Source organism: Sturnus vulgaris, chromosome 4, assembly GCF_052056855.1.
Source record: "Sturnus vulgaris isolate bStuVul1 chromosome 4, bStuVul1.hap1, whole genome shotgun sequence".
NCBI lineage: Eukaryota > Metazoa > Chordata > Aves > Passeriformes > Sturnidae > Sturnus > Sturnus vulgaris.
In genome coordinates, this window is record NC_142246.1 from 26,653,826 (window position 1) to 26,681,810 (window position 27,985).

At 38.8% G+C, this 27,985-nt stretch overlaps 1 protein-coding gene across 1 annotated transcript in view; it reads right to left on the bottom strand.

Annotated features, from left to right (window-relative positions):
* CHIC2 (cysteine rich hydrophobic domain 2) overlaps positions 1-22,222 on the bottom strand; it is a 30,802-nt gene extending 8,580 nt beyond the window's left edge. Inside the window, exons 1-5 of the mRNA XM_014873501.2 lie at positions 21,980-22,222; positions 15,268-15,322; positions 14,944-15,099; positions 1,611-1,667; positions 1,385-1,444 (exon numbers count right to left, since the gene is read on the bottom strand). Coding sequence (XP_014728987.1) covers positions 1,385-1,444; positions 1,611-1,667; positions 14,944-15,099; positions 15,268-15,322; positions 21,980-22,098 — 447 coding nt within the window. The 5' untranslated portion in view covers positions 22,099-22,222. The remainder of the gene's footprint in view (positions 1-1,384; positions 1,445-1,610; positions 1,668-14,943; positions 15,100-15,267; positions 15,323-21,979) is intronic.
* Between the last annotated feature and the right edge of the window lie 5,763 nt (positions 22,223-27,985).

Consider the following 27,985-nt stretch of genomic DNA (forward strand, 5'->3'; position numbering starts at 1 on the left):
AGCTTTATCTTGTAAAACTACATACCCATGCATATATTATTATAGTAAGCAGGTCAACTGCTGATTTGAAATTATATTTAGCAGAATGAATATTCATCTGTAAATGTTGCTTGGCCATAGTATTTACAAACTCACATTATGTTTTTTTCAATTGAATCTGCAGAACACTGGGTTTGGCAATGTTTCCTGTAGAAAAAGCTTTCAGCAAAATAGAAATGCTTCATTTAGGCAAAGCTTAAATCTACTTTTTGAAATTTGATTTAATCTATTTTCAGTCACAACCATATATCTAACCTAAAAAAATCAGCAGGATAAATTTTACAAAAAGTACTTATTCAGTGAACTGAATAGAGCCATTCTGTAAAAAGTGCTTTTTGAAAACCTTGTATTTCAGGCAAGAGAAGATCTAATGGAGGGACAGGGAAAAGGAGAAGATTAAAAGATAAAGATCATTTAAATATAATTTTGTTCTGTTGAATCACATTTAAATTTTTATGTGCATTATAGCTTTGTTATTTTAAAGAATAAAGTGCTGCGTAATGGAAGATCACAGATAAGTCAGAACTAATGCAGTAGTTATTTCTCCAAAGTTAACCTTTATTTTAAAAAAGTTAACCTTCCTACAGCCTACTTACTAAAGCATTAGAAGAAATTATGGAAATTCTAATGTTGCTTACATTTCAGCAGCTTAATTTCATCATATCATATGTACTTCCATATTGAAAATGGAAATAAGAATAGCACCAAAAAAGAACAAGCTGCAAGCTTAACAAACTGAAATCCTACACAGGACGTCATTCATGTTAAACTACACATAACCTTTCAAGAAGGGTTTATGGAGTCTCAGCCAAAGACTGAAGTAGATTAAAACTCTAGAGACTAACTTAAAAATATTTTAGTGTCACCAATTGGAGATAAAGATACTTTCAAGATAGTTGAGGTAAAGGGCAGTTAAAAATCTAAAAAGGCTAAAGGTTTCTTAAGCTCCAACAGCTTAGTTGAAAGGTCTTCTTCCATACTTTTGGACTTGATTAGCATTATATAAAATAGCCATATCTGACTTGCTGCGTAACCAAAGTTGTGGTTATTCTTTATACAGCATCTAAAATTTCACACTCCATCAGCACATGTTCAACCTATTTTATCTTGGCAATTAATTTATTATTTTTCAGAACACAGTGAAGCCTTGTTTTCAAGTCATTCATAACTTTATAAATCAGTCCTGCACATGAAACCATGCATCTGTGAACCGTAGAAAATCCTTGCACTCAAGCGATTAAGCTCCTGACACCTTTACTGATTAATAATCATGAAAAGAATAAGATCAGAAGCAAAATAAATGATCATTTAATAGAGAAACTCACAAAACAGCCCTTTAACTTACATATTCCATCATGTTATTCGTTTCACATTTCCTTTTGCTTAGTCTCCAATGCAAGCACAGCTAGACAAGGAGGAAAGAAAAAGAAGAAAAATGAGCTGTATTTTATTGCAGCACACAGACTAGCCCATTTGTTCACCTTTCATATTTTTCGTTCAACAAAAGCATCTGTTTCCATACTGTGCAATTCAAACTCCAACAGTACGAAGCTGCTCCCTGCGGCACTCACCTTGTGGTATAACCTATTGTTTTCCCATTCTAATAACTTCTCAATCGATCTTCGTGTCTGGAAGACAAATGAGAAAGAATTTTACTCTTGACTGGTTTTAGAAAAACTTTGTTTTGCAGCTGCTTTAGTGTGAAAAGGAGAGAGGTACAGGACAGTGACTGAGTACAAGGTGGTCTGTAGTACTATCAAAACTTGTCTGGTATTAAATAGTATCTGGAATAGAAACAACTTTTTATGATAGCCGAGTAAGTACCATCAACTGCTTTGGAACAAAAACTGTTAATATGTATGCTCGCTGGTTCTTATGGCAGTTTTAACTTTAAAACTACAGAAATTTCTAAGTGATCTAAGTATAAAAAGCAGGAACACTACTCCCTCAGGATCAGTGGTCTAAATGTACTGCTTCTAAGGTCAGCATATAAACTCATAAATGTTACAAACTACTTTGCAATGCTGTAGGTCAAGTGCAAATACACAATAAATTAAAAAATGAGGAGGTTTTGTTACATTTATATCCAGATTTTAGAGAGTGAAAAAGCAAATGCAGAAAGTTACAGTAAATTCCACAAATAAGCATTACTAGTTTGTGATCTGTATAGAGAGCAAACCCAATATTTAGGATTCTAAAGGAAAGGTTTACTGCCTGTGTCATCCACACTTGACATTTCAGATAGAGAATCCTGAAAGCTGTTCTGCACAGCTTTTTAAGATTATGCATGCTAGAATTAAAGGACACTCTGCGCTACAAAGTTTCACAGCATTTTGAATATAATTATTCAGTTATATTTACATTTGAGAAATACATACTGACATTTATGGTCATTTGACTGCCAGAATATATATTGCTTAGCTCTAAATGGGATTTGCTACAGACAGTGAATAAAAAGAGGATAATTCATGGTGCCAGGTGTTAAGATGAGACCAACAGAGCTGCAGGTGCAAAAGGACGGAGCAATGACAAGGATCAAATACAACTTAGTGCAGCTGCAGCTTCCTTACAAGGCAGAGAGGGGTGAGGGGAAAGGATGAGAAAGCATCTTGCTGTTATTGCTACAAAATACTAATACTGTAAATGAATCTTAACAGACCAAACTAAATGCTGTCATGAGAAACAAAAATGCCTGAGTAAAACAAAAAATCAAATTATTCATTTTTCCCCCAAATATTAACATCTTGGTTTTCAAAAATCCTCTAGTTTAATACTGAAGCCGTTGTGGGGAAACACAGCTAAGCATGAACTGTGGTCACATGATTAAAAATTAGATCATTGCTATCTATCAGTATTCATTACAGCACATTTTTTGTTATGTTTTATTTTAAAATCACAAGCCAAGGAACTATCAAAAGGTGGATATACCACTGACTAATTTATCACATCAATTGGAAATTGAATATTTTTGGGGTTATTCTTATTATTATGTTTTTAAAGACAGTGCCCTTTAACAATAATCAGTAGACCTCACTTGTTTCTTTGTAAAGATAGCCTTTTAGAGTCTGCTCTCCTTTTAAATGAAAATAGGGCAGCAGTTATGGTCACACTTTTGTTAATTTAGTTGCCAGTCAGCTCCAAATCAAAAGAAAATAAGGCTGCAGAGTGTAATTAACATTCAGTTCAGTCGTTTTGTCCCTTGTCTAGCCCCCAAGCTTTGTTAAAATTGCCATCTGAATGCTGAAGGCTGTAGGGAAATCGATTTGATTCTAATCGCACCATGAAAAGAACATGATCTAACTGCTTTCAGCCCTCCGTAAATCTGTACTAGGTCTTTAGCACAATGCAACTTCCAATTTAAAAAGCACTGAATGTCTCGTCAATGACTTTGTGAAGAAAAAAGAACAAGGAGCAGACATAAAAATTCCAATAGTTGTTTAAGCATTAAAGTTCATTTGCATCACAGCAAACCTGAAAAGGGCTGACCTCTCAAACCGCCTCTCAGGTCTATGAAGTTGTAGCCTTGACAAGCTCACATTGACAGAGCTCATTGACTCTGAAAGGCTACTCTATCAATGGTGAAAAATGGCAATAGGTTCTACTCTGAGCAGGCATCTGCCTGCCCACCCGCTGCTAAACCAATGGCAAAACTGATTCAAAACCTGAATCTACCTTGTAATCTTCCTTTCCAGGACCTTTTAATAATAGATTAAGATCACTATACAATTTAATTTCATTGTTTGCCCCAAAGACTGTGAAAATCATCCAAGCTTTTCAAATTCCAATAAAATTACATCTATCTTACAATACATAAATATAAATAAGAAATTGATAGGTACTATTAATTGGTTTATTCAAACAAGAGGACAGTTTAAAGTCATTTGATTAGCATGAGATAGAAATACATGCAGACTCGAGACTATGATTCTTTATCTTCCCAGAGCCTTAAATACTACCCACCCCTTCCTATGGCATAATCTGAGATAGTCATAGCCCCTAAACACACCATATTAATAATACAGAAATGTTAATGAAAATTAAACTGTAAAATATTTCTACAAACCTCAGAGCCTGGAATAAAAAGAAATTAATTAAACAGCATCACACAATTCACTATAGTAAGTTTTCTTCCTACTTGACAGGTGAAAAAAAAGCACTTGCACGTGCAGCTTAATTAATCACTGCTCTTGACATCTCAATGATTTACAGTGAGGAGCAGGTGAGGATATACAAAACCAGAAAGGAACACTTGATTTGAGTGTAGCATTTCCAGCACACTAGGATGACAAGCTTGTATATTCTATCAATGGTGTACAGAAAAACCCATACAGCAAATTATTTGTTAGCCACAACAAAAGTACAAATTAAGTGGAAGAGAGACTTGCTTATTAGGAAGATTTAATACTATCCAGCTTTTAATTTTTTTTTCTTAAAAACCCCAGTCCAATATTCGAGCAAAGAAAAAAACCTGCACTTTTCAGCAGAGCAATGATAAAGTATGCTTTGTAACATATTTCACGAAAAAAGCAGTCTTCAATGCCATCCACAGAATTTCGTGAAATAGACCTCTTCAACTGTCTAGATGCAATGTTTAATGAAACATTTCTGTAAAATAACTGATTCTTTAAAGATATTAACGTCTAACAGAGTCTTTTAAAAAGCAGACTCTCAAAAAACCCCAGCGCAAAATACACTTTCACTAATCTTACCACTCCTGATTCAGTAAAATAAAGTTTTTCCCTCAAACACAGAAGAAAAAAAAAAATCTAAGCCTAATTATGAACTTTCCAAGCAGAAAGAAGGATAGTGCTGAATATATTACCAACTGCAAGACATTTGTTACATCTTCGCAGTGTCTATCCAGTTAGCTCCAGATGGAATTAGGATCTGGACAGGAAGGCTGTGCAACAACAGGGCCTCTCTGGCAGTGCATGAGCAGGAACACGCACACTGCACTAAACTGCACAAGCAAATGCGACAAGGCCCCCTCAAGTCCTGCTGCAAATCACTGAACGACTGGTACAGTATTAAACAAAGGGATCTTACATGACTCCCAAAATGGTGCTAATTTGACTACCTCCCTTTGTCTTTATTATGTGGGGAAACAACATGGATAGTCCTCCACTAGTAATTGCATTCGTAGTTATTTGGGAAAAACCAAAGAATCTCCTTTTGCATTTGATCTTCGACTTCTCATCTGAAAACATATGTATACGTAGTGCACTATTAGCTAAATAGCATGAGATTTTCAAATTCCTTCATACAAAACTTTACCATAATCAAGTATTCTGAACAAATATACTTTATGCTTAAATTTCAAAATACAAAGAGACAATGCTAGGCAGACTTTTGTTAGCTTCTCACATAGTCAGAATTTGTATTATACACCACAGAAAAAAGTCAAAGGATCCTGCCAGAGGTCAGAACTATAGTATCTCCACTCTTTCAAAGAGAGAAATGACAGAAGCAGGAATTTCTATTCATTCTGACTGCAAAATTTATACTCAAGTAATTTAGCTATCAGCATGAACGATGAAATAGTTAGAAGATAACTGAGTCACATAATGCTGACTTTCAACATGCCAGAACATCCCCCAAGCAATTTTGAGACCCTACTGGCACTACAAAAATGCCAAAGCTGTACTCAAAACACACATAAATGAATGATATACATCTGTGTTGAGAATGTTCTCATCTTGAACACTATACCTCAAGAAAACCAACATGAACTGCAAATTGGTAAGATTCCCATCTTGCTATGGAATTCCCCATTTGCAAAGGGAAAAGATCACAAAGGTGAAACCTGTGTAGATTTTGAGATCCTAACATCCTGGACTATCTGCTTTACTGCACAGTAGTTTGAAAAGATTTCTACTACATACGTAAACATGAAGATCTTGCATAATTTCTCCTATTAGCAGCTAGAGTATTTCTTATTTTAGACCATTGTAAGGGTGCTCATCCCTTACAGCATCCATGTAAGAAAGCAAGTGAAATCTATACTAAACAGAATGCAGAACATCTGGAAACAAATGCAGCAGTCTGGTGCTTTTTACATGATCCTGAAATAACTGCCTTATCCAACAAGATTGCTATTGCTGCATCTTGCCTTACTATATTAATTACTTTGTGCAGAAAGTGAGTCCAGGCTAAAGCACAGATCAAAGCTCAGATCACAGAGAGAGAAATAGAATCAACAGAATTCTGGAGCAGGAGAACTGATGACATCAAGTTGACTTGACATTTTGGAAGATAGCTCTGAGGATATCATCTCACACGATCCATAAACTTAACCTCATTTGTACAGGTCTCAACCCTGGGTTGGTACATCACAAAGAGACGAATTTAAAGCTTAGTGAATCAAGTCACACCAATTACTTTCTGGAAAGGTCTCTTCCACCAACTATTTGCTGATACAAAGAGAAGCTCAGTGTTATTTGACACTACTGCATGTAACACTCTTTAATATCTAAACTCAAGATGATTCCTCAGTTACTCTGGTTGCCTTGATTGTTAAATTCTTGGAGTGTTTAAGAAAGCAGTAAAGCCATTAAATATGTGCAGGATAGAGAAGGTGTACAGAAACATACACCCCATGTACATTACCTAGGAGTAAAGTGGAGAGGATGTTATATTATCACCAACGTACTAATTGATGGATACTGAATGAGTATTTTTCCAAAGGCATTTTGGTCAGCAGTAGAGACGCTTAACAGAGAGAAACTATCAAAGAAAGTTCATAGAAGCTGATTAAAGTCTTCTGTAAGTTTCCTCTCAAATATACAAAATCCAAAAGATTCAAGATGCTGACTGATATTTTAGTCACTGGATATTTTAGCTGTCTTACATGAGCTAAGTCACCAAATAAGCGTTGCTAGCTACTTTCTATAAAGAGGTATCACTGACTAGAGTCAACCATCTGTGAAAATTTCATACTATGGAGAAGCCTTGTAGTAGAAATAGACTTGACCTTGGCAAAAATAACACACTTCCCTTAAGAAGGCCTTGAAATGTAATGAAAAACACATTTCACAGGCACACAGGTGTTGAACTGATCCATGAAGCATCATGACTACACTTCATGTTGTTACTTGAACTTTTAAATATAGATTTGTAACTCATTCATTCTAGGATTAAGTTCTAGCTCTGATTCTGCCATCACATGGAAACAAAACCCATGAAGCTCTGATCCCTCCAAGCAAATTATTCAAATCTAGCCATGACAATCTAAAGCATCCATCTACTGCTGAAGAACATTCTCACAGAAAAGGCCACAGAAAATGAACATGTAAAATGGAATTGACCATAACAGGGATGAAAACAGGATCAAGTCTCCACCAAATAACTCATCTGGTGTCATTCTCTGTGGGAAGTTTTACACTGAGCATGAATGAAAATTCCATCTCTTCTTTTAAGGTTAGAGAGATGTTAATTTTGGTCACTGTCATTTATTTCCAAAATATCCAGGAGTATGCTATGGAAAATAGCTTCTCAACCTACACTGGCCCTGAACTAAGGGATCTCTGGTTACATCTCTATTAAGAAATGAAACTGTGCCCAGAAACTTTCCCATTCACTTCAAGCCAGCTGGCAGGGAACAGCTTACATCTCTATCAGTAAATTTTCATAACCTCCAAACCACTCAGTGCCTGAAGCATTCTGATAATGCCTATGAATTGTTACACAATACAGACCCAGAGCTTGTCAGGGACTGTAATTTTCTAAAAGTACAAATTATAAAGCACCAATTCCTAGGAACACTCCCAGGTTTAGTTTATTAGTACACAGGAATCCTTTGACTCCTGCTGTAGGAGTGTCTAAGGGCAGTGGCCAAGAATGGGAGAGAAGCTACATGGCCAGAAATACTGAAAGGCAGCTCGACTTGACAGAACTCCATAGAAGAGTGTAAAATCCATCACTTCCCCAGTCTGCATGCTGAAGAGAATGATTTCTCTCAAAGGGACAGCCTCTATAGTCCCTTGTACATCTGAGGGCTGAAACAGAAAAATAATGGTTGATCCTGTAGCTACTTTACCAATTTAGAAAAAAAAAAAAATCTGGCAACTTAGTATTTCCCATCATCATTATTGTTCTAGATCCAGTAATTTATTCCAAAATTCAGAAAAAAATATTTTTATGAGCTAGAAAATTTTAAGTACCTGGTTACTTTACAAGTGTTTGGTATGGTACAAGATTTATTAACTCCTTCACTCTTCTCTTTTGTAGAACTCCCCCCCTCATCCTCCCAACTGTTCTGTCAGCAGTAATGGTTCTTGAACTACTGTTTTCTTTGTTAAATAACTTTATATATAGTGCTTGACTTACTAAGAATGCTACATTTCAGCAGAAAATAACATTTTACTGTTATTTGTTTTAATAAAGTGAATACTTTGCAGACCTAGGGTACTTTGAAAAAAATCAAGAGAAGAGGCACAGAAGTGTGCCACTACTTCACACTTGCCAGAACTTCATTCTGCTTTTCTGTTTTATGTAACAGTTTAACAAGCTATTGCTCTGTCAAGTGCTTCCTACTTACTTTAATTTTCCCATATAAATTTCAGGTAATTTTGCCTTTTAATTCTTTCTTCAACAGTGTTTGAATATGTTAGTTATTTGGGATTATCTTTAAATTGCTAAAGACAGAATCACAAAAATGTTCTTTTCTAAACTGATTTCCAAATCTGACAACTAACTAGACCATTTTTAGCATCCTCTTTCAAAATAGCTCTATGCAAGTTTCACCCAACTCACGCTTGTAGTTTCAGGAACACATCAACCTGCACAGGAAGAGCCATAAAAAAAGCAACACTAAACCCAAACCTCTAAATGATCCCTTTATATAGCTTAGCCACAACATAAAAGAGGCTATAACATGGAAATGTTAATTTTACCCAGATTGTTTTGATTAATATGAAAATGTTCAGAGACATAATTCTAATTACAAATGCAATCAAATTTTAAATAGCAGTTGGAATATTCACTCTACGTCCCAGAGATACACTATATTTAGGATTAACATAAAAATCAAGAAAAAACAAAATCACAAATTCAACTTCAGAATACGTATTTTGGAAGTACTAAAGGGTTTGCATTTGAGCTATAAAGAAACAAACTAGTATTCTGTGATCTACTTTTATCTGTAAGTATTCTTCATGTCAATCTCATTGCCCTGTCCTCTACCAAGCAAGTCTGCAACTTGAAAGACATGGCAAAGCTAGCTGCTCCCACACCCCAACAACAGTAGTGAGTTGAGCACCAACTCACTACTATACCCTTTAGGAAAGCACATGAAAACCTGGTAAGCTTTTGTAGGTTGCTGAGAAGGAAATGAAATCTGAAAAACAACCACATAGGTATACACATGATGATTTCACATTTGTTTGTTCTACAAGCTTAGATACATACATACACTTGAGTACATGGGCGACTTAGTGATTCCTCTGACCAAAATTATAGTGAACAATATCTAAAGCAAAATATATCAGGCCTGAACCTTCCGATTTTTTAAAAGTTTCATTTCATAGTTAATATTAAAAAAAAAAAAGAAGAAAATACCTCTGAATACATTTGAAAACAATGGTCACAAATGCATACTTGATACATACAAGTTCTACTTTAAAAAGAGTTATAAGTTGACTAGAGTCAACACAGAGATGATATGTGCTCTAGTTAGGATAACCATAATAAATACATTATAGTTTTAAAAATTCTTCCAAACTGAACTACAATGTAAATTGTCATAACAGATACTTCAAAAACAAGGCTCTTTTTGTCTTAAGTAATTGCCTTGTGGAACTCCTCAAAAAAGCATTATTATGCTATTAAGAGTATGTCCAGCGCAAAGTCCCTGGCAGATGGACATAAGAGAAAAAAAAATATTTTCTTCAGTTTTGAAAAAATAAATTTAATGTATCCATAAATTCAATCAACTGATCTAATGTATTTTAACATTAGTATCATCCACTGAGAAACAACACTATTGAATTTAAGAAAATTCATTCTAGCTCCTCCACCATATACTTAATTTATACTTTGGAAGTTGTAATTAGCTATGTTTATACAGCACTCTGAAGATGTGAACTACTATGAAAGTTACAACTAATGATGAGGCTTAAGCAGCATTCATCAGCTTTGTGTGAATTCACAAACAAACAAATCACTCTTGAAAGTAATAGTACAGATCACATTGTTAAATATCTAATTCTATTCATTTTAAGAGATTGCCCATGAAGCATTTGAAACATGCAATTTACTTGTACAACACCAGCTTTTAAGAAATCTAGCAGTACTGCAATTCTATCACAGCTTTCATTGTTACTGTTTCTGTTGAAATTATACACCCTATTTACTGATCAGGAACTACAGCATTTAGTTAATACTGAAAATGAGTGCCAATTCATTTGAAAAAGTGGCTTCAAATGGGCACCTCAGCCTGCAGGGCTTTTTGAATTATAGTTCACTATGCAATTCTTTCTGTTTAAAGAACAACAACTTGAAGACCTAGTGTTCATTTGTACAACCTGGAATTTATCCCAGAAACGATGGTGCATTCTATGAGTAAAACTGTTCAAGATCATTTATGATCTAGATCTGCAAATGAAGGATTGTACTTCCTACAACTTTCTTGCAGCTTTTATTCATTAAAATCGAATCAAGACCACATAAAAGGAGAGAAGCAATAAGATACTGAATCAAATAAAACACTTATTTTACTGCTGAAGAGTAGCAGGCTTTTTCCAAATATCTCAGTGCAAACTAAGAAAGGAAACAACACTATACAAAGATTCCAAAACCAGCAGTGAAAAGAAAAATTCAGTGAAGGGAAAGTTCTCACTGCATGGAAATGCACTAAAATTATATAAATAACAGTTAAACTTACAAACACCTGTGGCTTAATAAATTCCTAGTTTGAAGCACCTGCTGATTTAAGGAGACAAACTATTACCTTACTTTTCACTGCACAAAACGAAGCATGCGTTCCCATTATACACAAACTGTCAATAATTGTAACTTCAGAAATTGCACTAATATTTGTGATAACTTTCTCACTTTAGAATCTAAAAAGTCAATGAAAGGCAATAAAAATACAGAATGCAGAGAGACACTAAGAAAATTATTCTAACACCGAAGCTGCAATTGACATTTTGCCTACGTGAACCATAAAAATAAATCTTTCTCTGAAAAAGAGCCACAAACTATACCAGCAATTCAAGAGAAGGGTAGATTGATTCAGACTCATTGAAACAGACATTTCTTAATTGGCCATTCTGAGAAAAATTCCTCTTCTATATTAAAAGTAAGCAATTCTGTGGTTGAAACTGTTGTTTCATTTATTAAAATCCTTGAGAAACTGTCCCACTTGTTAGCTCACTATATCTGTAATTCAACAAAAATTGTTTAGTCTTCTATTTCAGTAGAAAAGGGCAAATATGAAGACTTGTATATTTTTGTTGTGCAATTAAAACATGATGTGCAAAAATTTCAGGATGGGAACACTCCCATCATGCTTTCAGAAATCAAACGCTCTAATTGTAAAGTCTTGGGAGCCTTCTGTGATCACTGCAGCAAAGCATATCATACAAGTCAGTTCCAAGTAACTTTCACTGGGAATCACTTCGAACCGAGCTGAGCTAGCAAAGCCCTCTGGCTAACACTTCTCAGACAAATGCAAGTAATGTAAAAGAAGCAACATTCTATTTATTGATCATTTGTTATACTTGTTTTACAGTATGAGTAAAAGTGGGAAATAATTAATTGTATCTCAAAATTAAAGGGAAGAAACAAGCATACATCATCATGGACCCCCATTTCCTCAAGAATCCTGGCTGTTGTGTCTATACTTATGGCTGAATCCAGCCAGGGAAAGGAAGACTAAAGAAGTCAAAGCACAGAAGATAATTTGATCAACACAACCCTCTTCCAAGACACAAAGTCAAACATAAGCAGTTTAAGAGTTCAAATGTGAGTAGTTCACACTGAATACCTTAGTCTTATGTATCAGCAAAACTGGGGCACTAGCAGCAAACCAAGGTAGTCAATGAATTTTCAATTTTTTCTTTTTTTTAATGGGAGAATATGAAGTTGCTTCTTGTCACAGTTCTACTGGAATCTACTGAGCAAATAACAGACTGGAACCTAGATGAGCCAGGTATTATTTACAACTGCTGCTTTTGCTGAACAGTTCCAGGTAATTCCCAATGCACTGTCTCTTACATTCCACACTTCTAGGAAAGTACATATTGCTAGATTCCTGCACTTGTGATCACAGCACTTCGACATAAACTGATGGAAAGTCCTAAGATTTTTCTTTTATGCAGAAGCTTGGATACAATTTAATACTGAGATCTTACAGGGTTCAAACCCTGTAACTCCACGTAAGAAGGATTTAAGGGATTTATATCACTTCATATTTTCCTGCTCTGGGTCTACCACATCAAATCCACCTATACCTACAAAAGCAACCCAAGTGGCACTAGTTTTTCATCATTTTTTCTGTAAGTAAAAGTAGTAGCCCTGACTAGAATCATTAAAAATTATTCTGCTTGTTTCTGACACTAGAATTTCCAAACTTGTCCTTGAAAAATATTCCACAGTTTTCCTCCATAACTCCTCTACCAATGAAAAATATTCTTTCCCAGCCATTTCCAGGATTAAGAGTTAGAAGTTTGGGAAAGCAGTCTCTCCCCTTTCACTGTCTTTAAGAACACAAGTTAATTCTCTATATATACTCTCCAGATGCCCAACAGACACCAAGTTCTGAGTTTTCTCTTTGAGAAACAACCCTGTAAGCACACGTTCATTTGGCAAGCTGCTAACACAGACAAGTGATGCTGATCTGAAATCTCCAGATTGATTTAAATTACTTTTACTCTGGAAGAATAATCAAACTGTCATCAGGGTCTAGTGGCATTGTGCCATCTATGGTGGTACAAGACACTTCGTTTAGGCAGCTGAGTCCTAAGTTGCACTAATGCTGGACATCCAAGCACAGGAAAAGATGCAAATAAATGTCTTCTGGCACCAACTTTAACAGGAAAAATGCAACATTTACTGATAGTCTGGGCCATACTCTAGGATGACTTACACAAGTTCAGTCACAAATCTGTGTCCACACTCCTGCTGTTCATACTCTTTCCAGAACTCTTCTCTCCACATACATTCGATATTGCAGCAACAATGACACCACTATCCTCTCTCCAGCCTCCTCTGAATGAAGTATCTGTGGTTGGTTGGTTGGTTTTTTTTTTCCCAGATTTATCCTTTTGGAAGGAGCTTACTTTTTTACTAATCCCACACAACTCCTCTAACTGTTGCTTCACCAGGTTCCCACATAGAACCTCTCTCCTCTGCTTCAAACTGTTTTCTGACCCCAGATGCCGGAAGCCCTTGTATTTTTTCTGACACTGTTTAACAATGCATAAAAAGTTGATCAGAGGACCCTGACTAGAAAATGAGAGCTTGTGACATCAGCCCCTACCGAGTTACATCCTGTTACTGTTTCCTACAACACATGTGAGAAAATTGGGTCAAACTTCGTAACCCCAGAAGCATTCTCGTTTAGAAGTTAAACATGGACAGTAGCAATAGACACTTGCCTTGTGTGCTAGGCTTTGAATGGTAAAAGTGTCCTCTGCAAGCTATTAAGTCACCTGCTTATCTGTTGAAGCAATCACTAGATTCTAATTTCTTCTACCAGATTTCTGGGCTATGGAGACACAATCATGCTGCAGGATATTTACTAGTTTGCAAGAGCTTGAAGACAAAAAACTTAGGGTTTGATATAATTCACACTGACACCATTATTTTTGTTTTGGTTACTTTCTCCACAAACTCCAACATTACCAGGAGGCTCTTCTACTTGATTTTGTATACAATTAAAACTACCCCTAGTAATCCCTTAAAGGGACTAAGCATTAAGATCTTAACACAGATTGAATATAACAAAACCTGTATGATTTTTGTATCATCTAACAATGTTCATTCTATAATTTTTTTTTAGAATTCCTTTATTTATTAACTCTAAAAAATGAAGATTTTGATAAAATCATGATAATATTCAGTGTACTGAATTATACACAAGTTGTAGCATTAAGAGGTATTACACAGGACAAAACATATACAATGCATGACACGAAATGAAAAGATGAACAATACTAAACAGTAAGGAGATGATGAGGAGGCACAGAGACTTCTTGCAAAGTAGTGAAATAGAACTAGTCAAAGACAATTTTTACACACACAGAAACAGAAGAGGTGGAAGGGTAGCCTAATTAACCACACTGAGAAAAAGGAAGTGAAAACCAGGCTTGTGTAATGAGCTTCTGTTGTGAACAATACTCTAAGTGCCAAGTACACATAGTAGACAAAAGGCTACTTTCAAGTTCTTCATGTTAAAAAAAAATCATCTACTCATTTACAGCTTGAAAGAAAAAAAAATCAAAAATAAAAATCAATTTTTCTTTTTAAAAACTGCCTTTCTAACAAAAAACACGTTCCTTGGGTCCACAGTGTGATCAGAAGCTCCTCAAAAACAAACCACCACTCATTCACTGCCAAATTCTGATCATCTCAAACAGGTATCACAGAGAAGATGCAACTATTAAAGAGTATGTTGAAAGTTGGTTCAATAACAATTGCTTTACAACAGATGGCTCTAGGAGGCATTCAGCTATACTACCTCTCATTGAGTTATAAGCTCAAAGACCTGACTCAGGTCTCCTGTAACTTTAACCAGTACAGCAGGTAACTGATACCAAAATGTACCAAAATAAAAGTGATTTAAGTAAGTTCTACCAACAGTTTTTAATGGTGAAGGAGGGAAAAAAAAACAAAAAAAAACCCCAAAATGAGAACAAAACTAGTATCATTCTAACTAGCAAAAATTATATTAACAATTCAACTTACTCTTTTACTGAGGCAGATAACTGGCCACATACTACAACCTAAAGTGCAGCAGCAGCAAAGGCATCCACATAGTAGCCATCGAACATTAACTGGAAGATTCTTCTTAAGACAACTGTTAACTCTACTGATGCTGGCTTTGAATTCTTCAGGTGCAACCTACAAGGGAAATGAAAAAAGAAGAAACAAACTAGTACTACAGCAATATAATTTATTACCTTTACAGTACTCTATACTTGGAACACTTGTTTTTGTAATAAAACAATGAAACAATAAAACAATGAACTCCTGAATTCCAATTCCAAACTTCAATTCAAAGATACTCACCTTTCCAGTTAAAGATGAAGGAAATTCTGCTTCAAATTTGTTGCTTAGTCCAAACCTGCAAAAATAAAATTTAGATTGTACCAAAATTATAAATAACCCTAATCCATACCACAAATTACAAGCACCTCATAACACTCTCAGGGTCTGTATCAGTAACAGCATTAATTTCAGGAAAACACTGCTTGTTATTAAGAGTAATTCTTAAAGTTATACTAACAAACAAAAATACCCCATTATACACAGATTGAAAACCCTCATGCCCAGTCTCTTCTCATAGTTCACTTGATACTATTGACTCTTCCCTGAAGTCAGCAAAACCTATAAGCAATAGTGGCAAGTGAGGTAAATGAAGTACTTAAGGGGAAAGGGAAGCAACTTAAAGCCACAGGTTGAACTACCTCTCTCCTGCACCAGTACAAAGTATCTTGAAGAAAGAACAGTTATTTATCACTGGATGAGCCTAAGCATAAAAATGGAATAAACACCAGCTTGATTTTCAGAAAAGAAATAGCATTTTGTGTTTTGAAACTTATTATGTAAGTAACAAAACACAGCTTAAAAACAACTAATTATAAATGTAAAATTGTGAAACAGTTTGAAATGAGCTAGAGTTATTGAATCTACTGGGTTTCACAAAATCTAAAGATCAGAAGAGTGTCAGCTTATCTATTAAAAAATGTTTTCTACCTTACAGTTGTTTGGTTGGGTCCATGAATAGATGAACCTCAAAGAAAACCTGAGTATTTTCTGGCTTCTGGGCTGGGCAATAACTTAGTAGAGACTACACAGACTATAAAATCATTAATAACACTATGTGACCGGTTCCTAATTTGGTATACAGTAGTCAGAGTAAAATTTAAGTTGTAATTAAAAGAATTCTAAATATAAACCAGAGCAGTCTATCTGATACTACAAAGAAAAATCAGAAACTAAACTGCTGAAGACTTGAAATATTGGCAGCAACACCTATCACACATTGCTGAGTTGCATGCAGGAAAGCTTCCCTGAGCCTTGACAGTTGAAGATTTTAAACACATAATTTGCTTTAGCAATATGCTCTTGAGCCCGGAGTTTTGGTATTGGTTTGGCTTTTTTTCTTCTTACTGAACTGAATGATCTGCATGCCAATGGAGAACTTTGTCCAAGTAATCAAATAGGCAGTTACATGGTAAGCTACTGTGGAAATCTCATAAAACCCAGTGAACAAAGCGTCAGATGAGTTTCTTTGTATATAAATGAAAGGTGGTGAATTTTGGGATTCCTCAACTATGCTTATGTGATACTCAACTAAAGTTTGACAGGTACAGCTCACAGGATAGATCTTTTGTCACCACTCATTATTCTCTTAAACATCAGCTCAGTGCAAGCAGCAACCGCGAGAAATAGCAATAAAATACTGGGCACCACTGGAAAAGTGATTAACATCATTTTGGCCCTGCATAAAGCCCTCATATAACCCACATATTCAGTACTGGGTGCAGCTCTGTCATCCACATTCCATGAGTTAGGAAAAGACAGAGAGAAGGAAGGTTAGTACAATAAAGGGAATAAATCAGCTGCCTCAATAGACTAAGGCTGGCATTAAGCTGGAAAAGAGAAGGCTGATGGGGACATATGATTAAAGTGGAAAGTTTCAGGAAGGCAACGGGTAAGTGTTGGAGCGTTCATCACCAAATCCCACAACAGGGAGCGCTGACTGAAATTAGTCAGAAATTGGTTTAAAACAGTTAAAAGAAAGTGCAACTAAAAATAAGGTGCAAGTAGCTAACTTCTGGGTTTGTTTCCACTTGACATTACTGATATAAACAGTGCCAACAGATTTGAAGCAAGATTACACAAGGTCGCTGGCAAACACAATACTGAAGAACACGTTACTCACATAGCTGCAGATTCCAGAAAGTACAAGAAGAACGGACACCAGGAACAGCCAGACTTACATGCAATCCATACGCAGCAATGCCTGCTGCCAACGTTTGCAGCAGCACACTGGGCTACATAATTTAAGGCTATAGGTGACTTTTTCATTAGGTCTTAAGGCAAAGTAAGCAGGTAATTTTTCTCTCATTGGTTATAAGCAGTAGAATCATAGAAACATAAAATGATTTGTGTTGGAAGGAACCAAAAATCATCTAATCTGACCTCCCTGCCACTAGATCAGATTGCTCAAAGCTGCATCCAACCAACACTTCCAATGAACAAAGTGCTCCATTGAACACTTCAAATGATGGTGCATCCACATCTTCTCTGGACAACGTGTTCCAGTGTCTCATCACCTTCATCCTTATATCCAAACTAAACCTATGCTCTTTCTGTTTAAAACTATTCCCCATAGTCCTGTCAGCATAGACTTTTTGCCTGTGTCTTTCTCCACCTTTCTTATAAGCCTCCTTTGTATATTGAAAGGCTGCAATAAGATCACACAAGAGACCTTATTTACACAGATGTTATCTACCATTTCAGTATTTGTAACTGGAATAGTAGCTCTGCAAGACTGTAAGTCTCTCAAAACTGGTGAAATAACAAGTGAGAATTGTTACACAGAAACACATATGGCAAGTTTACTACTTCAACGCAGAACAAAGAAAACTTACTGGAAACATCCTACCATTGAAAATCCTGCTGAATATTTCATGACAGAAGGACCATCCACCCTTTCTTCAAACTGCTGAGTGAAATTAAGCACTAAGGCAAAAGTTATATAAACGTCAGATGCCCTATCAGTTAAGTGTCATGCCCTACTTAAAATTGCCAGTAAGTTGAAGTGGAAATCAAAGTCTGAAAAAACCCCTTGGACTCACATACATTTTAGAAGCAGCCAAGCTTGGAGAATGATACACAGCTGCCATCACAAGTCTCAAAACTAAAAGGTAACACCACTTTACTATATAGTTTATTAAATCAGTATTTGTGAAGTATTCAAATGCTGACAGCTCCATCAAATGCAAACAAATAGTCATAAAGCTCAAAAAAGTCACATCTGACAAAAGCAACCCTCATTGGAAAGGCTCTACAGCTATCTGAAATTACAAACTGAGGCAGAGTGAGGCACACAAACTTCCAACCAACGCAGTTGAAGTTATAAGCAAAGAGACTGATAGCCTGTACTCAAGGCTTGTGGTAATGTTTAATACATGGTAGCAAAGTTGAAGCTAACTCAAACAGCTACCAGCATAATTCTGAGCTTGACACATCAGAGTGTTGTCACCATATGCAGGAGGTAAAAGAGGGTGACTCCATACATTCAAAGCATACCATACATTGTAAGTAATAATGTGATCACAGAATGTCACTCTTGACTGCAAGCTGAAATTTGGAAATTAAAGTACTAGAAAATCCACAGAACACTACTACACGTTCAGTGTAAATACGTAACTGCTCTGACCAAAAAAAAAAACAAACACTCCAAAAAAAGCCTTAAAATAAAACATTGGACATCAATAATTTGGAGATGCATTTCCTCAGCTGTCCTACTATAGCACTAGATTTCTTTAGTACAATACTGCATCTCCAGTGACACAGACCCTTCTCTGCTTGCTCTATGCCCTTCCCACTTTAATGGCGTCTTCAACAGATCCATGCTCACCTCATGTATGAGTACTTTCTTTACCCTTCCTGGACCTGAACAAGCATTTAGGGAACCCGACTCCACTTGAAAGGTAGAGATAAATTCCTGCCCTTGTGTACAGTGGAGAAAGAAATGGAGAGAGGTGGCAACTTTAAAGTACAGTAGTCTGCAGTATAGGACACAGACAATTTGGAACCTTTCCCAACATACAGCTCAGATCATCCTAACACAAAAAATTTACACATGCTATCCTCTTCCTCTTTGTCCTCTCTTATGGGGACTCTAAACCATTTTTTCTCTGCTCTTTACTATTTAGGTCCACATGCTCCCAACCCTTAAAAAAGAAATATATATTTCACAAATCTTAACATGCTCCATGATTCTCACCTGTTTTCACTCATACGTCCTTGATATAGAGTAAGGTTGAAAACATATTAGAAGACTTCAGTTTAATAATAAAGAAACTTACTTGGGTAAATACATCTTTTGTAAGTTCTTTTTCCCCCCCTACAAAAAGTTATCTTGCATTAAGATATAAGGTGCTGTAACAACAGCACAGAAAGGCATTCATCAGCACATCCCAATGGCTCTCCATCATTCCAGTACTGCAAGAATAAATCCAGTATTACTAGTTAATACAGTCTGCTATATATATGTACATGTCTCAACTGGTCGAGGAACAGGAAAGTAATCACTGGAAAACACTATCAGACACCTATTATGAATATTCTCTTCATGATTTCAAACACATCAAACACCTCCATTCCCACCATAATATTATTTTAGAAACAAGTATGAAACACCTTGGACTTTCAGTTCAGTTGTAAGGATCTATTTTCAGATCACTTTCAAGTTTTTTTGCCATTACAAGAGAGAATCTCAAATTTTCAGCAACCAGGTGATGTTAGTCCTGTTACCAAGCTATCAAATCTGCTGGTATGAAAACAGTTTAACTGAATATTTAAAAAACAATGTTAAAAAATTTAGTATTGCCTGCAGCACGCTTCAAACAGTGAGCTTTCGGAAAAAACTTAAGTGTTAACCAAAAGCACCACATCTCCAAAAGACAAAGACTTAATATGTTTTATTTTGATAATATTTAACTGCTTTCCTTTAATTGATTTTAATTACTGAATTTAGAAAAGACTCGCACACTTCCATTATCTGTTGGATGAAATCAAGTACTGGTAAACGTCTTTCTGACGTTAATATGTAATCATGGAATTGATATATTTCAAACTCAACATTATGACTCCTCTCTAAGATCAGCAAGGATATGACAACAGACTACAAAAAGAGAGCTTCTGTTTAAATATGCACACAGCAGAAGCAGTCAGCAACTCTTCAAACTGCAGAGACAGGGACAGATCAATCCAGTATTTGCTTAACTGCTGATCATTTTTGTCAGACCTTCAAAATGTACACACGCTTTTATACTGGCAAGACTAATTCATCACGAACACAGGACTTGACTTATTCCTTATATCCACCAAATGAGTGTTCTAATAGGAATCTATCTAACGTTTAATAACAAGCTTCTGGATCAATGACAAAAAAAGTAATAGGCTGCACAAAGGTAAAAGTGGCTGATGCCATGTAGTAAACTGTTAACACCTGGCACAATAAAGAATGTAGATGAAAATCAATTACCTAATTTTAGAAGCACACATTGGTATTTCATTGCTCATTCAAAACCTAAAGAACAAGTACTTTAAGGAAGATCTTAAAGTAATAATGAGCTAGTAACTATTAATGAACAATTAACAAAGTAGCCATCCTCCAACCACGAGGTCCTAACTAGTCACAGCCAAAGCTTGCCCAACATTCCACTAACGGGCCTTCATCTTGTCTTGCACAACTTACCTTCAAGTATTGGAGAACAAACCAGCGTTTGCCTCTGTATCAGTTATTTGTACTTTTCATTTGCTAATATGAAAGCTATCTAATTGTGGTTTTGCTCTGTTTTTCAGAAACAGACTAAGGCTACTGGCTTATTTTCAGTGAATCACTGGAACAGCCTCAGTTCACAATAAACAGTCATAAGTCAAACACACTGACTACATGCTTCTATTCTTTCACAGGGCCTCCTTGGCCTCCGGCCCCATCTATGTCCTTCTAACTTTCCAAATGTCTCTCAGCCTATCCATACCTTACTTCCTGTTTTTAACTGGACAGCTAACTGCACTGCCCAGCTATTAGTATTTGTGTCAACCGGATAATAAGGCAGCAATGTACCCAAGTGCCAAAAAAACTTGTCAGGTCAGTATCTGAAAAATCAGTAGAGTTTATGAGACTCAGAGCAACAGATCACGGTATCTTCGGCTTTTATGTCTGTACTACAAACCCAGTTCTGCTGAACACGGAATACAAAAACCCAAAAGTTTGTACTACCATCTCCTGTCTCCAGGTTCGTATTTCAGCTTCTGACACTATACATTGTAACTGACAACTACTACACCTCTATAGAGTGAGCCTGACAGAACTGACTGGAGGAATGATACCCTCATCTCTTACATTATTGAGAGTACTACACAAGTCTTAGTCACTTGCTGATAGACGCAGATACCAAACACGCACAAAACAAAGTTGCTTCCTTGTCAAACACAGTGAAACAATACGCACCAATCACAACATAATTTTACATGTAGCTATCTGACTAATGATGCCTTTTCTTTGTTAAAGTCCTCAGAGCTATAGTAGCAGCCACAAGTTAAATGGGAGTGGGTAAGAGGTACATAAACAACCTTGTTCAATACTCCCGCCGGTCATGTGCTGGCACATACCTGTTATACAAAGGAACACAGGCACCTTACTTCCTGACAGCTCATCATTTTGGACAAATACTTCACATTCCTCTGCCAGTCACAGCCCAAGCCAGTCTTGTTTCCTCAGCGCCTAGTTAGAGGTTTGCACCCGCCTGCGAGTTCCCAGGCGGCCCCCAGCTGCCCAGTGGGGCCGCCAAGATCCCTCTCGCAGCGTCACGGACGTAGGGGAAGGGCAGCAGTCCCAGCCCGGTGCTCCCCACGCCTACCCCCGACTTGCCCCAAGTTGTACCCACGGGCTCGGCGCTCCCGGCCGCCCCCGTCCCGCCGCCCGGGCCTCCTGCACCGCCCGCCCCGGCTGCGCAGGCCCCTGCGCGGCCCTTACACGGTGACATGGCCGGAGCCGCGCACCACCACCGGGTCCGGGGAATACTTCAAGAGCTGCTCCTCCAGCGCTCGTTCCTCGTCCTCCTCCTCCTCGTAGATCTCATCGAAGTCCGCCATGGCCAGGCCGGGGCGTCCGATGAGCCAGAGGAGCCGGGGCGACGCGACGGGCGCCGGCCAGGGAGGCAGACGGGAGGGGGCCGGCGGGGGCGCCCCGGGGCCGGGCCGGGCCGGGCCAGGCCGGGCCGGGCGGCAGCGGGGCCGCGGCGGCGGCAGCGGCTGAAGCGGCGGCGGCGGCGGCTCCGGGCGGGGAAGCGCCCGTCACCCTCCGCGGGGGGAGGGGGCGAGGGGCGGGGCAGGAACAACAACAACAACATCCGGCCCCGGCCCCGCCCCGCCCGGAGCCCGCGGGCCGGGGCGCGCCCGGGGCGGGCGTGAGGAGGCTGGGGCGCCTGGGATGTGCAGGGGCACCTGGGATGTGCAGGGGCACGCAACGGATGGGGCTGGGAGCGACCACAGCGGTCATCGGGACCAGCCCCCTGCTCAGTCCCAGAGCACACGGCACGAGGCTGTGTCCAGACGGCTCCTGAGTATCTCCGGTGAGAGACATCTCACAGCCTCTCTGCACAATCTTCTGGAGTGTGGTCACCTGCACAGTAAAGAAGTTCTTCCTCACACTGCGGTGGAACTTCCCGTGCACCAGTTTCTCCCCATTGTCCCTTTTCCTATTGCTTTCCACCCCTGAGAAGAACCTGGCCCCATCCTCTGACATCCTCCCTGCAGTTTCTGATAGATAATGATTAGGTCCCCTCTCAGACATCTCTTCTTCAGGCTGAACGGGCCCAGCTCCCTCTGCCTTTCCTCACAAGAGAGCTGCTCCAATCCCTTACTCATCTGTGTTGCCCCCCACTGGACCTGCTCCAGGAGCTCCATGTCTCTTGTCCTGAGGAGCCCAGAACTGGACACAGCACTCCTGATGTGGCCTCACCAGGGCTGAGCAGAGATCACCTCCCTCAGCCTGCTGGCAATGCCCTTCTCAACGCAGCCTAGGGTATCACTGGCCTTCTTGACCACAAGGTTTTAACCCTCTTGTGGGCATCCATCCACAGGAGGGGGGGTTCAGACACCTGCTGTGAGCTGAGGGGTTGCCCACTGGTCCCTCTGGCTTAGTGCAGGGAGATGTGGGGAAAGTGGCTCCTGGCCAAGGCTGACCTGTTCACATGAAGGCTGAGACCAGGTGTCTGCATGTCCCTTGGTGCTGTCAGTTCCTGGATCTGCCATTCCCATGGCAGCCTTGAATCCTCCATGGAAAGCATCATGCTAAGGCCACTGTTTGCAGAGCAGGTGAACAATGAACTTGCAGAGGAACAGGCCCTTTAGGACTACATTGATGAATGCTAAGCAGAAAACCCTAAAAATGGCAGGGATTCTTCTCTCTTGGCAGTTTTGGTATTTGTCAAAACCAAAACTTAAAGACTGGAAAATGCCAGTGTGAGCATAATAGCCTTAGCAACAGGTAGGCCGTCAGCTGTTGTGATGACAGTGGAAGGTAGTGTAACATGGGATGGGATGGGATATAGCAGTAGGATGACATTTTAAAAAGTGGGAGAAGATCTTTTTTATTTGACAGAGTAGACTGGTGGATTATGTACTTACAGCAGTATGTAATATAAATATCAGAGGTTTCAGCCTGAAACAGTCAATGAAAAAGAAAAGGCAAATCTGCTTATCATAGAATGGCTTGGGTTAGTCAGGACATTAAAGATCATTAAGTTCTACCCTGCCCTGCTGTGTACAGACACCTTCCACTAGACCAGGTTGCTCAAGGCCTTATCCAGTCTGGCCTTGGACACTTCCAAGGATGAAGCATCCACAGCTTTTCCAGGCAACCTGTTCCAACATCTCACCCTCACAGTAAATGTAAAAAATATGTCTTTACCCTCACAGTAAATAATTTCTTACTAATGTCCAATACATATCCTTGTAAAAAGTCCCTCTTCATCTTTTTTGCAGGCCTCCTTCAAGTACTGCAAGGCCACATTCAGGTCACCTGTAAGCCTTCACATCTCCAGTCTGAACAACCCCAATTGTCTCAGAATTTCCTCCTAGCAGAGATTCTCCACCCTTCTAATCAACTTGGTGGTTCTTCTCTGGACTCATTCCAGCAGGTCCATGTCCTTTCCCGTGTTGGGGACCCCAGAGCTGAATGCAGGGTTCCAGCTGGGGTCTCACCAAAACAGAGAAGAGGGACAGAATCCCCTTCTTCTCCCTGCTGCCCACATTGCTTTAGATGCAGCCCAGAACACGTTTGTGTGAGTGCACATGTTTGGGTCATATCCAGCCTCTCACAGCACCCCCAAGTCCTTCTGGGCAGGGCTGCTCTGGATCTGTTCATCCCCAGCTCGTTTTGATACTGGGGATTGCTCCCACCCAGGTGCAGCATCTTGTACTTGATCTTGTTAAACCTCAGGAGATTCCCACATGCCCACTTCTCATGCTTGTCCAAGTCCACCTGGATTTCATCCCATCCTGCAGGTGTGTTGACCACACTTCTCAGCTTAGTGTCATCTGCAAATTCACTGAAGGTGCACTAGATCCCTTTGTCTATGTCACTGATGAAGACATTAAACAGTGCTGGTCCCAATATGGACCCTTGATATCACTTACCACTGATGTCCATCGAGAGCTGTTCCCCTCTACCCTCTGGATGCAACCATCCAACCACTTTCTTACCCATCTCACAGACCACCCCTTAAATCCATGTCTCTCCAGTTAAGATAAAAGGATGTTGTGGGCTTTTGCAGGCTTTACAAAAGTCCAGATAAATGACATCTGTAGTGCTGCCCTTGACCACTTTCATGAATGTGAAGGGAATTCTGCATTCCATTTTACTTTCCTAGTACTTCTCGTATCTTATTTACAATAGCCTCCTTTTCCCATTAGATAATTTTTCCTTTGAAACCTACAGTTCTTTTTTCCTGGTTTGTTTCAGTATATCATAGAATCATAGAATCGTTGAGTCAAAAGGGACCTTAAAAATCATCCAATTCTGCTGCCATGTGCAGGAAAGCTTCCACTAGACCAGATCACTCAAAGACCCATCCAAACTGCCATTGAACACTTCCAAAGATAGGGTATCCACAACTTCTTGGGGCAATACATTCCAGTGTTTCACCACCCTCACAGTTAAGAATTTCTTCCTAACATCAAATCTAAACCTATCGTGTTTTAACTCAAGGCCATTTCCCCTTCTCCTATCACTACAGGCAGCTGTAAAAACTTCCTCTCCAGCCTTTTGCAGGCTCCCTTTAGGTACTGGAAAGCTGCTGTGAGGTCTCCACAGAGCCTTCTCCAGGCTGAACAACCCCAGCTCTCCCAATCTCTTTTCAATGGAGAGGTGCTCTATCCCTCCAGTCATCTTTGTGGCCCTCCCCTGGAAATGTTATACTGATCAGTTTATTTTCTGAAAGACTATGTTGCCACTTACTCTTCATAACCCATAAAGATCCTCATGGTGTATTTCTCAGGTGTAGAGTGAATACAAAAAGGTGATGATGCTTACTGCTCTATGTAAAACCAGGGTAGAAACAGTGTAGTTGTGAGAGTCCATGACACTGTCTTTGCTGCAAAGGAGAAAGCAGCATTTTGTGCTGTCACATTAGAAAAGTGTGACAGTATTTCTATAATGAGCTACTTGTAACAGGTTTCATTTCCTAAATAACAGAATTCTACAGAATAACACAGAATTCGCCTGAATTATAGTGTACTTTCATACTAATATGCTTAACCCATGGGGGTTTTACCTAGTTTCTCTACTTACATGTCTCACACAGAAATTTGATTTAGCAGGATTGATAGCTCATTAGTTCTGTCTAACAGTCCTGAAATTGAGAAAATGGACTAAATTTAATACTGGAAAAGCAAAAGAAAACCCAGTGGTTTCAGTGAAGCTGTGCCTCCTAATTCTACCTCACTCAACAGATGAATTTAGTAACCAGTTTGTTTTCAGATACCGGTTTCACAGTATTAGATGAGTAATCAGGATTAAAGCTGTGCAGCACAGCACCATGCTGGAAGTCTTGGAAACTACATTGAAGGGATGGGCTTACCTACATCACACTTAAGCCCGTGGAGCAGTGCTGCAGGTACCAGCAAATGTTTGAGGTCCAAGATCTCTGTGGTGTATGGCATGACAGACTTGGTTAGCTCACTTGATGGATTTGAGATAAGACAAAGAGAACGAAAGTCGCAAGCCTGTTGATCAGTTCATCACTTTAGGTGTACATTACTTGCCTAACAAATGCTGGTTCCACAGTCTGCAGTTTCCAGATGTTCAGTATGTGGCAGCCTTTAACAGATGAAGAGCTGTGGCAGGTATGATGTGGAAGTTCTAAGTTTCTAGGCTGAGGTGCCCATGATACTTCAGCGTGTGTTCACAGTACCTGGTTTGCTTGAAGCCTTCAGCACTGGACTCAGCAGTACTGAACCATCCTCACAGGCTGCAAGGAAACTCCTCATTTTTTGCAGCTTGTTCTACCACACGCACTGAAAAAGGCAGACCTCTCCTTTGTTACGAGGACTATCAGTGAGTTGTCACTTCTCCACTGCTGATGTATTCCTGCTATGTGCCAGCCCTGCCACCAGCCACGTACTTCCAAGTCCATGCCTTTACATCACAGAGTTTGCTTGTGACTGTTTTGCTGTCTACTCTGTCCCAACATTGTGGAACTCCCATTTATAGTTCATTGTCCTTTCTCTGTGAACAGTGAGAGTAATGCCAGGCTTGTACTGATTGTATTTTAAAACAACTTAATTCTCATTATATCTAAATAAAGATGGCAGGCTTAAAGTCCAAATTGAGAAACATTGTGCTGTTGTTCTAGGTAGGAATGCCCTCCCTTCCCAGTGAATTTCCTTACTGCACTAGGGGAGAACTGATACCATGTACAGATCTCTCTGACAGAGGTACTCACTGTCCTCAGAGTGGTTCTATAAGAATTGCATACTGTAATCTAAAGGAGACTTTAAATAATTTATTTCTGTGCAAATCTTTATTCCAGTTCCCCCTGTCTTTTGATTTCTGCTTTTTTTTTTAAAAACTTTCCTCTCTGTTGTTGTTTGTCCCTCTCATTTTTACTGTGTTTCTATCCCAGTTCCCCTTTGTAACTGCTTCTTTTCCCTGCTTTCCTCTGACGTCTTCTCAGTTGTTACTCACCTCATTCCTCTCAGTCTTTGTCTTGTTTCTCCATCTTTTCCTTTGTTAATTAGTACATTGTTCGAACTTCTGAAGGAAATCGTTTCACACAACAGGGCATCAAAGAACAAGCAGCAGGTGCAGGCATAACCTTGTTCTTTGAACTCCTACTACTACTCAATAGCAAAGCAAAGCTGGCAGGAACAGCTTCTCTTTCCCTGATTAATTAAGAGAGGTAGCCAAAAGGAAAACAAAAGTGGGTGGTGATAGCAAGGGAAGGGGCAAGCAAGCAGGGATGGTACAGAAGCCAGAGAAGAGAAGATAAAAATAATATACACTGCAGAGGGAGTTTAACAGAGCTACAGAAGTGTAGCAAACCTCCAAGGGCATTCACATCAGGCTGTGCTTTTCTTGGTCTGTTCTGAGACTTGGTCATCAGTCCCTTCCCTTGACACAGAGCCCCTCACCTCTGGGTTGGCTCCTCTGTCCTGCTTAAATCCCCCATTGCTCTTGACAAATCTGGATAAAGGGCATCTTATAATGTACATGTTTCTGCTAATGGCATCAGTTACCACCATGCCCTGAGTTTTAACAAAATCAAATAACTTTAATTTTTTAAATTATTTACAGTATTGCAGAAACATAGGCAAAGTCAGGAACGGGTACATAGCTAAAAATAGTTACTGCTAGAACTTACTGTAGAACTTACTGTTAGTCATGGCATTGTATTTGTTTGTCTGACCAATTTCATTATGTCATTTCTTGCTGATTAACTGATTATTTTGCATAATCCCTGTAAACGACAAATAAACT